We start from the raw sequence: 11,202 nt of genomic DNA on the forward strand, positions 1-11,202 counted from the left end.
AGTGAGACCAGTAAAACAATAGATCTCAGCCCTTAGAGTCTTTCTAAAGCTAAGAAACAGCATCTCTGACTGCAGCGCTTCGCAGCGAGCGGAAGTACTGCAACAAGTGGTGAAACACTCATCCTGGCCATATTTGGACTACAGATCATACTGCTTTGTGTGTGCGCGCGTGTTGTTGATCTCTGGAGACAAAAGTCCAGCCAAGCCATCCAGAAAGCACACACACACCTTTGATCAGCAGCAGCTTTGAGATTGGAGCTACTTCAGTGGGGCTGTGCGGTTCGTATGGTCTGCAGCTGTTGAGTAACGCGATAGGGATTAGGTGAAATACGGTCTTTCTTCACTCTGTGGAGATGTTGCAGTCCTGGGACCACAGATTGCCCCACACAACGCTGTGGGACATTTCAACAGACATGGTCACACAAGAAATCTTCATATGCCTCTGAGGACGCAGCAGGCTTCATGAAGCCCCCATCACACTTTCACTGTCCTTTCTGATTAAAATCCAAATACATGAAGATAGTTCTACACATCCCCCCCCCCCTCCCAGGGGGCATATATTTACACAACTGCTCTTTTGAAATCGTTTTAGTGGGAAACAAGCAAAATCAGGGTACCAAAGTTGGGTTACTTGTATAATCTGTGTCCACGAGATACGATCTTAAAATGATGCCGATATAATTTTTCTGCTGCCCTTATGTGTCTAATAAAGCCTTCAAGTGCTGAACTGAGGTCAGCCTCTACGAGGAGGTTATTGACACATGTCCTATTGTGTAAAAATCTTTTCCCATACCACTTCATTCGGTCCCACTTATCAGTCGTGTTTTGCAAGTTTTGAATATGTGTAAAACATAAAAATACATCTGAATTTCTTCAGGGGGAAAAAGCAAATGGTTTGTTTTTACTATTGAAATGTTATACAGGACCATGAAAAAAATTAATACATTTTTTTAAGGGTCTGGCTCGTCACCCCACCCCCTCCTCCTCCTCCTCTCTGGCTCCTATCTCTGTGTCCCTTCACTACCATCACAGCCACAGGAAGGCCCTGGCAGCCCAAAACACTGATACTATCTCTGCGCTCCTCATCTCCGTCCTCCGCTGTGTCGAAATCTTTGCCCATCCCACAAAGGGAAACCGCTGGTGCACAACGGTCCATGGCAATGACGTCCGTTTCTGTGGGTAGACAACTTATGGTAAATAATGTGACAGGCGTACGCCGTGTCCCCGGGTGAAGGATGCCCCGGAGGACCAATGAGACGCATCATTTACACAACTCGGTGTTAGATAAGGCAGAAGAGGGTGAGGAGTGGCTCTGCAACTATTGCACAGAGTATCTGAGGAACCCCTCAACCTACAACCCGTGTGTGTGTGTGTGTGTGTGTGTGTGTGTGTGTGTGTGTGTGTGTGTGTGTATTCAGATAACATGACACATAGAGGACAATGACTTCATATAGGCACAAGCAATCATTTATTTATTTTAAAAAAAACATTTGGCAGCACTGCAACTTTTCACTTTAACAGTGTATTACTCGCTACACATTTGAAAACATTTCAAGTAGTCACACATGTATTTAGTCACAGCTATTCTATTTACTGGTGATTGATGCTGTATTTTAGAAGAGAGAGGCTCTTTTCTCTGTTTCATCGAATCCTCTTCAAACCACAGGTTGTTGTGCAACTCCGTTGGGCAACAACACTTACAATCAGCTCTGACGAAGACGGTAAAAGTCAGGTAGATGATTAGGCAATGTTTATTAAATCAAATCATATCCTTCCGGTCCAACGCACATAGCGGGACTCTTCCCCCCCCCGTTGTTTAAAGGGGTCCACGAGTTATACCCATATGTGAACAGGAACCACCATTTCCAATCTGGAGATAAACAAATGACCAGGTTGTGTCCTTCAGCGCACTGTTTTACCTTTTATTATATCTACGCCTGCATTTTAGTTTAAACTCAAGTCCTCCATCACATGACTAAAATTCGCTATTGACTCTGTCTCTTTTTTTTTCTTTTTTTGCTGTGTGCCTCAAGTTCCTGCATTAGAAAATAAATAGCCTCTACATTCAGACCAAAGAGTAACAGTACCTAAAAACGCTGCTGTGCAGCATCATAGCTACTGAGGCTATTTACTAGCCAAACTTTTATTATTCCAATTGATTTCATTTTTCTACTGATCTAATTTCCAACAAAACATGCTGTTTTCCTACACTAAACTACACTCACTGACTTTGATTGTCCAATCACAGGAGGTGTATCAGTAGCCAGTGTATCTACATGTTCTATATTCAATAAAAATGGAGGATGGTATAATATTATTTCTGTGAAGGTTCTCAGTCATCCAGGTCATCGTAGTCAAAGGAGCTTGGAAAGAAAAGCGTCTGGACTTCTTTAAGTTGCTTGAAGACGTTTCACCTCTCATCCGAGAGGTGAAACTGAAGAAGCTTCTCGGATGAGAGGTGAAACGTCTTCAAGCAACTTAAAGAAGTCCAGACGCTTTTCTTTCCAAGCTCCTTTGACTATAATATTATTGTTGTTATTATTATCATTATTAGCCTTTACAACCCCATAAACTCTCATTTTAAAGCAAAGGTTTGGTAAGGTTTAGCTAACTAACGCTTAGCTTAGCTACCAAAAGTACAACAGGATGCACTTTAACAGTAGCATCAGGTTAGCAGGTTAGCATTAGTTACATACAGATCATAAAGCCCACCTCCTGCAGCAGTCATTATAATTCACTTCAGTTCATTTTATTTATATATCACAAAACGAGTTGTCTGAAGGCGTTAGTCTACTTCAGCAGATAATCTTGGGTGCTTGTCATGAGAAGCTACATTTAGTGCTCCTTTTGTGTGACCCTGAATGTGTCAGAGTGTATCAAAGCTCTCAGCAGATTGGAAGTGTTCATTTTGCCATTTTGAATCTTTTACGCTCAACATGTGAGGTGCAGAAATGTAAAGTTTGGGGGTAAGAGAACAATTAAAAATGTGGACATCAGTGTACTAAATAGTAGCTACAACACTGCCAGTAAGCTATGGTTTCCTTTACAATATAAAACTACAGTTAACCACTTTTATACCCAGCATTACCTCCTCTAAGTGACTTTGTCATGATCACAAATGTTTGTTGGTGAAAATGCTCGAACAGGTGCTTCACTGTGACTCTCGCAGGCCTTACTGAGGCACACTGTGAAGCCTGTAATCAGACGTTAACATCAGGTACAAACGAGGCTTCGGGCTGTGCTCAGATGCTGGACTGCCCGGCTGCTCCCTCCTCGGCTGCCTGCAGGTGCCGCTGTGACAGGATGTGTTTCAGAGTGTCCAGCTCCTGTGTCAGCTGTGCTATCCTCATCTGCAGCTTCTGGTTTTCCTCCTGCAGCTGGCCGGCCCTTTGCTGGGTCATCAGGATCCTCCTGCGGGCTTTGTCCCTGCTCTTCCTCACCGCGATGTTGTTTCTCTCACGCCTCAGGCGGTACTCTGCGCTATCCTTGCTGATGCTCCTCTTGGTCACCGGGGCCCGCAGAGTGGGCAGGAGGAAGGGGGAGAAGTCCTGGAGTGAGCAGCACACATGCGTTAAAGCCGTGGGAGAGTGGGGTGGGTGAGTGTGGTTTGTATGAAACACTTCGTGACCTGCTGTTAAATGCTTCTCTCACCTGCTGAGTACTGGCGTGGCTCTGGTGGTGGTTTGTGCTCACCGGGCTGGCGGCGCTGCCAAGGCAGGACGGCGGGTACGGCAGGTACGATAGTCCCATCATCTGCTCGGCCCCTCTGTCATCGCCACCCCCCCTTATCATCCCCTGAGACTGGCCGTACGAGATCATGTCCATCTGCGTCATCTGATTGGTGGAAGCAGCCGAGTTGGAAGCAACAGAATTGAGGGTCTGGCTGTGCACCTGACCTGGGAAGGAGCTCACCCACTCCTGGATGACCGAGGACACCCTGGAATCAGACATCTGTAGAAGAAGACAGAGGAAGATTCGGTTTACTTCCAACACTCATTTAATACTTTAAGCATTAAAAAATACATATACTGCTTGAATGTTGCTGTCAATTAACTACAATATATAAAACAAACTTTCAGCAACACAAAACACTGACTTGCTTAATTACGCGGTCACACATTCTGTCCTGATGCTACACGTTGAACATGCTCGTTCGTTCAACCTTACACTGCCTGCTTGCTTTTTTTTGAGTGATGTAAGACGGATAAAGAAGTTATTTAGGTGTGGCATCTTCAGAAAGAAGATTTCAGTGTTTCTTCCACCGCTGATGGTAAATGGGGATGTTTCTGCCACAGTACACACGTTCTTCTATTTTAAAGGTTACTACACTCAGATACACCCTAACACAAAATCAAACAGCATCATAATAAATTAAACTACAAATAAACCGTGGAAACACTCTGACAGCACTGCTGTGAGCCTTAGTTTGTAAGCTGCTATTGCCATCTTCTCTTTACCCTCCCTCTTCTCTTTTAAACGTACAGTCTTTGCATCATAGACTACAAACTATATTGAAAGAGTAAATTATTTCATGCCACTGTCGAGCTCTTCTTCCTCATGATTTCAAAGAAACGTCGAATCTCTTGCGCGCTTCGTCTTCCCTGACGCTTCGGTAAGGTTGCATTTCTCACCGATTTGCTCAAATTTCTCCACAAATTCACAAAGTTACAGTTTCACTTACCATGACCGATTGCTCCACAAACTCTCAGGATACTCTTTAGGTCCTCCTCAGGCTGTGTGGCTGACAGTGCTCTGAAAGACAGGAGATAGACAGGTGGCCCTCAATTATCACAATCACTTCCCCTCTCTCTCTCTCTCTCTCTCCCTGCCTCTCTCTCTCTCTCTCCCCCTCTGTCACACACACACACACACACACACACGCACACACACACACACACTTAAATTAACAAAAAGAAACAAAGAAGTGTTCCCATTTCTTTTACATTTACACCATCTCCTCTGCACAGATACTTAAGTGATCCCATAAGGTTAAATTATTGTGTTACAGCAGCTGGATAAAGAATAAAATACTAGTGCAAAGATTTCACACATATATACACATACATAGTACATAGTATGACTGTGATTGTGCAAGAGAGTAGTGCAAATTGGATTAAGAAATAATGTAAACACTCTAAATCTAAGAAACAGCTGAATGAAGCTGTAATGCAGAAGTTTGTGTGTGGATTCTTGTGCCGGACAGGTGAGTTCATCCGTCACAGAAACAAGAGTTATTGCAGAGTTTTATGGAGAACAGCAGGAATAATTTTCTGAAGCCTTCTTCACAGCAATAGACAAGCTTCTCTGAAGTAACTTCATCAAAACCATCAACATTTAAGGCTTTGAGGCTGGTGTTGTTTAACTCCTTCTTATAAGCCTGTTTTTGTTTTAAAGTGCTTTATAAATAAAGGCGATGATGATGATGATGATGAAGCCTTGATGCAGTTGCAGATCATATCTGATGGGTTTCCATCAGGAATTCTAGGTCACCATAACACGGACACAGCACACTGGACCTCAGCACAATGTCAAACCACTGGTCACAACACAATGAGAGCACAGAGAGTGGAACGTCACTGGGATTAAAGAAAATGTGTGGCACTTGTTTGAATAGATTCTAAATTGTTTATAAAGACGATGAGCCTTCTTTACACCTTAAAGTTACTCATGGTGGTTCTCAGGGTCCTGTGCTGGGCCCGGTGCTTTTCATGGTATACATACAACCCTTAGCCACTCCAACACTGCATACTAGGGATGGGTACCGGTGGCCGGTGCCATGATGGCACCGGTTCTGACATAAACGGTAGTAACCAGACCGAAAAGCAGCGCACATTTCGGTGCTTTATTTCGGTGCTTTTTTTTTCCTGAGCTGTGATACACTTCTAGCCAATCATTTTACGTTTCCCAGGATAGTAGGCGGGGCCAGGTACGTACGTTCAGTTAGAGCAGAGCTACAGATTAAAAATGTCCAAGGCGAAGCGGTCAAAAGTCTGGCTGTACTTCACAGTAAAAGATGCAAACTCAGCAGCAACAAGTGCTTTAAGCTGATACTGTGATACTGTCAAAGGAGGTAACACCAAGAATCCGATGAAACACCTGGCGACGCATAGCGTTTTTTTTAAAAGCCGAGAAATGCGCCGTATTTGATAGCTTGCTGCGAGACCTCACACTGTGCACGTTGGGTGGGTTGCCAGTTATCGGACCCGGAGCAACATCCCCCAAAAACCCGAAGAATAGAGTCCTGGCCCCTAGCCCTGCCAGTGTAGCAGAAATGATGAGGATATTGATGCAGCAGCAGCCGTTCTTCTCTGCGTGAGTCGCTTAATGTTGTTCGAGTGTAATTTACGTTGAGTAGGCTAACCACGTTATTACATTAATGCATGTAAGGTGAACTAGCAAACATCATCATAGCTACATGCGGCTGTCTTCTTGTTTGATGGCAGATACTCCCTTCACCCTGGACAAAAAGGCTAAAATGACCAAAGAAAAAGTGGAAAACAGTTAAACATGAGAGGTTTTTGGACAAAGTTTGTGTTTTTTTTTCCATTGTTTAAGCACTGCTTCCAGCCAAGAGTCATACCATATATGCCCCATAGCTGCAGAAAAGGCTAACATTGTTATCTTTTTACAAAAAACAAAAAAACAAAAAACAGCTGAACATGAGAGGTTTTTGGACAAAGTTTGTGTTCTCCATTCTTTAAGCACCGGTTCGAGCACCGTTTAAGCACCGGCACCGTTTCAAAAGTACCGATTTGGCACCGGTATCGGATAAAACCTAAACGATACCCATCCCTACTGCATACAGATGACACCCAGTTATATTTATCTCCACGGCCGGAGAGAAACCCAAATCACTAACATCCAGTTAAAACCATGAAATCCTGGATGACTGCTGGATTGCTTTTATTCCATATTATGTTGTTCTAATGGCTCTCTGAAAAGCCTTCAGCGGATCTGAAATGCCACAGGGAGAGTATTAACTGGGACTAGAGCGATAGATCATACTGGTCCCCTATCTTTATTCAGTTCTGTGAAAATCCTCACATATGCTCGTAAATAACCAATCTCCATCATATCACGATTACCTAATCATATCCTATTTTCAGTCAGAGCATTTTATTTGAACTTAGCGGGCTTCCTTGTGATGCCATTTTGGAATCAGCTCTCGTGTGGGGTTGAGGAGACAGACACTTTCTCCACTTTTAAGATTTGATTCAATTTTCTGATTGTGATCAAACTTGTGATTGGGCTGAATCAGAGAACCCTGAACTATTGCTTGGTTATGCTTCCCCCAAGGATGCTCTGCAGACTCACAGGGCACAGCAAATCTAACAAGTTCAAATTTCAGCAGCTGTTTATGTACAGACACCAAACTTTGCACCTTTACCCGATCTCCTCAAAACAAATACAATCAGGTGTGCTTTAAAAATGATTACATCAATTTGCCACTGCTGACGGGCCCTGTTGAACACCCAGGCCCGTTCAGTATGTAAAACACTACACGATGGATAGATGTAATATAGAAGTGATTTAAGCTACTGGTGTCCCATTCTTTTGCCTCACTCAGTAGTAACATCTGTAACCGTTTTAGAGCTATCACTGCTGTCCCGCTGCGGCTTCCGTAGGGTACAGTGGCGTTAAAATGGCTGCTCCTGTTGACAACGTGAGTGAAATTGAGTTACCTCCTTGTTATATATTAAGCCGTTATATCGTGTTTACATACAGAACATTATACTTTAGTATGTACAAATATACGAAAACGCTTCTCGGTGCTTTAAAGAGGACCACAGCGGTTTGTTAGCTCGTCAGGCTAGCCCGTCAGGCTAGCCACTAGCTAACAAACCTTTATGTCGAACAGCTGGTATTTCAGTACGGACACTGTTTACAAATTCGGATACTGCATCTCTTACATGTAATTTAACTGCTTTCTAGGATTTGATTGAAAGCGATTTGCCCAAAGCTGTAGAGCTGCTGAATAATCTCACTGAACAGGTAAGAACTTAAAAACAAAAAGAATAATCCCGTAATGTTTAGTTTAACTCAGAAATAATGTGTGTTTGTGGCCGTAATAAAGAGATAAATCTAAGTTTTGTTTTTAGGTGGCCTCGGTGACGGGTCTTGTCCGTGAGCTGCTGACTAAAGTCAAAGATGGGGCACTGGAAACGTCGAAGGTGCGTAACGACTATTTGAAATGCTAGTTCTCCTCAGGTCCAGTCTTTACGGTAATCTGACCAAAGTGCAGTTTGGTTTGAAAGGAGCAGGCAAGACTGATGCATCCTCTTTAATGAGGCTGTGTTAAATAAAAGTATTGACACACTTCCTGCAGGATTTCTCATTTCTCTAGATCAGGGAAAGAAGTGCAGTCTGACCATCTGTCCGCCTTCTCCTCCTGCAGGGTTTGTCTTTTTTGGACCTTCGGTACCACCTGCTGCTCTTCTATCTCCAGGACCTCACTCACCTGATCAGCATCAAGACGGAAGGAGGCAAAATAAAAGACAGTGATGCCTTAGACCGAGTGGTCACAATCAGAACGGTAAGAGGCTGTAAAAGTGACGCTGTTCGATTTCTCTGCAGTCAACATGTGTTATTTTAATCTTGATTTGTTGTTGTTGTTTATTTGAAGATCCTGGAGAAGATGCGACCTCTAGACCACAAACTGAAGTATCAGATTGATAAACTCGTGCGCACGGCTGTTACCGGCAGTTTAGGTAAGACCGAAGTGATCAGATTTTCAGAACTGTGCAGTCTAAGAAAGCTTTGACTGAAAGGATGCGTATCAGATTCAATGCACAGCAAGATTTGCATTTATCCACTTATGGTAGGCGTAACCGTGTCTGATGCTTTTGTTGATTTCAGCTGAAAATGACCCACTGCAGCTGCGTCCCAATCCAGAGAATCTCGTCAGCAAAGTAAGACCAGAGTAACACGACGGCTCCGGTTCCTTCTTTTACTGTCACATTATCAAACTGTAAACACATGCATCCAAACATCAGCTTCCTGTATTAGTAGGAAAGATAAATGCTTGTTTGTTTTTTTGCAGCTCAGTGAATCTGAGTCTGAAGACGAAACAGAGAACGAGGCAGCTTCAGAAAAGAAAGCAGCCCACTCTAGTGGCAAGAAATATATACCACCAAAGATTGCCCCAGTGCATTATGGTAATGTTACCGGTCTGCTTTATAAAGTACTTCAATACTGCTTTGGGGTTTTTTGTTAGGTTCTTTTTTGTTGTTGTTGGGGTTTTTTGGGTGGGGGGTGGGATTGTTATAGCAAGCTTATAATTTATTTTTTTTTCTTTCTCCTGCTTGTTTGTTAACCAAAAAATAAACCCGTTACATCCAGATGGTGACATGACAGAGGCAGACAAGAAGAAGGCCAAGCTGGAGCGTCATCGACAAGCAGCACTCCGGAGTTCTGTGATCCAGGAGCTGAGGCAGCAGTACAGCGACGCCCCAGAGGAGATCAGAGACAAACGGGACTTCCAGAGCGAGCGGGAGAGCCGCGAGGAGCTCCACAGGTTCCTGCTCATTTACTTTACACACAGATGGGTGTTAGGTGGTCATAATGTCTGCTACTTGATTTAGATGGGAAGTGTTGTGAGATAAACTTCTAATTGAATTCAGTTTTATTTATACAGCAGAATATCCCACCAGTCACTTCAGGGTACTTCATATTGTGATTTAAAGACCCTACAATAATCCAGAAAAAAACCCGGTAGTCAGAGAAGGCCTTGTGAACAAGCATTTGGCAACAGTGGGAAGGAAAAAATCCCTTAAAAAGGAAGAACTCTCCAGAAGAACCAGGCTCAGAGTGAAGGGAGAAAGACAAGTCAAAATACATTAGAGATTAATAACAACTAATAATTAAATGCATAGAGGTGGATAATCACATAAAATCTAGACTGGGAGCTGGTTTCACAGAAGAGGAGCCTGAAAGCTGAATGCTCTGCTTCCCATTATACTTTTAAATGTCCTGGGAAGTGCAAGTAAACCAGCAGTCTCAGAGTAAAGAGCTCTACTGGGGTGATACGGTGCTGAGGGGTCTTTCAGCAAGACCTTGCAGCATCATCTTTCTTTTTTCTTTGCTTGGTGGTTTGTGTAAATGGTATGTGTTTACCTCAACACAGGAAGAACTACGAGGAGTCGATGATGGTGCGTCTCAATGTGCCGAAGCATCAGAGGAACACCAAGAAGAGGGGCATGATGGCCATGTCCAACCAGCTGAGCAGTATAACACACTTTGGTGACATCACAGCTCTGACCGGTGGTGAGGCGATGCAGGTGTGTTTGCGTTATTGTATTTTGATTTTGAGCTTCTGCCTTGTTTATTGGTTAATCTCTAAACCGAACTGAGACTTCATCATTTATACTGACTGGGATTAAACCTGAGCTGCTACCAGCACACAATCGGACAGAAGGCTCCAGTTGGATATTTTCAGAGGTTTGGAATGTTTACCTTAAAATGCTGAGTGCTGTGGTGACTCAGTTGTCTGGTGCAGTACTGCTGGCAACAGCTACACTTCGTGCCTACATAGGTTTGGCATGCTGTGGCTCTGTTCTGTTTCCTGTCTTAACTGTCTGCTGTCATAAAAAGCACTAATAAGTCAGAGTAATGGCCGCTCAGCCTCTTGCCGATAGTCTTCTCTCCTGCCTGCAGATGTGGAAAAACCCCTGTGTGTATTTAGGAAGTCTTGGAAAATCAATGTGCTATGTTTAGATTTTGTCCTGGGCACCATGAGTAGCTACAAAGTGTTGCTAACAGGCCCATCTTTGTACAGTATGAATGGTAGCTTTGTGGCTCAGTTTTATTTAGATTACAGTCTTAATGTGGTTTTGATGCATTTTCTGTGTACGTGCAGGATGGGGATAACCCACGACCCAAGAAAAAGAAGAAAATCATGAAGAAGAAAACCAAAAGAAAAGGTAAGGACTTTGAAATACCACGAGACCAAATTAACCTGTGAACTAGTATTAATAAAAATTTCTCTTTATTCAAATAAAATGCAGCAGTCCTTTTTTTTCTCCTCAGCTTTCAAGAAACGCAACTAGACCTGAGGACAGCATGTCAGAGGATGTTACCAGCAGCTAATTGTTATAAAGTCTCTGTAAACATTGTAATAAAGAAACCATTCCTCATGACCTGTATCCTACAGTGAATGCATTGTAAGACCTTTTTTCCTCATGTCAGCAGTAGAGGGCAGTCATG

The 11,202-nt window shown here is 43.2% G+C and overlaps 2 protein-coding genes across 2 annotated transcripts; one reads left to right on the top strand and one right to left on the bottom strand.

Moving 5' to 3' along the window:
- Positions 1–2,387: 2,387 nt before the first annotated feature.
- Positions 2,388–4,779, bottom strand: cebp1 (CCAAT/enhancer binding protein (C/EBP) 1). Its single transcript, XM_085417759.1, has 3 exons — positions 4,682–4,779; positions 3,652–3,951; positions 2,388–3,548 (listed from the first exon to the last, which is right to left on the bottom strand). The coding sequence occupies exons 1-3, from the start codon at positions 4,682–4,684 to the stop codon at positions 3,243–3,245; spliced, it is 609 nt and encodes a 202-aa protein (XP_085273885.1). The 5' UTR covers positions 4,685–4,779; the 3' UTR covers positions 2,388–3,242.
- Positions 4,780–7,573: 2,794 nt separating this feature from the next.
- ngdn (neuroguidin, EIF4E binding protein) lies at positions 7,574–11,144 on the top strand. The gene is made up of 11 exons (XM_085418367.1): positions 7,574–7,663; positions 7,933–7,992; positions 8,100–8,171; positions 8,396–8,533; positions 8,624–8,708; positions 8,857–8,909; positions 9,041–9,155; positions 9,340–9,514; positions 10,124–10,277; positions 10,856–10,919; positions 11,026–11,144. Exons 1-11 carry the CDS (start codon positions 7,643–7,645, stop codon positions 11,043–11,045), a joined length of 957 nt encoding a protein of 318 aa, XP_085274493.1. The 5' UTR covers positions 7,574–7,642; the 3' UTR covers positions 11,046–11,144.
- The last annotated feature ends 58 nt before the right edge of the window (positions 11,145–11,202 follow it).

Source organism: Rhamphochromis longiceps, linkage group LG9, assembly GCF_057381845.1.
Source record: "Rhamphochromis longiceps isolate RC_006_pf linkage group LG9, R_longiceps_female_GT1.1, whole genome shotgun sequence".
Classification (NCBI taxonomy): domain Eukaryota; kingdom Metazoa; phylum Chordata; class Actinopteri; order Cichliformes; family Cichlidae; genus Rhamphochromis; species Rhamphochromis longiceps.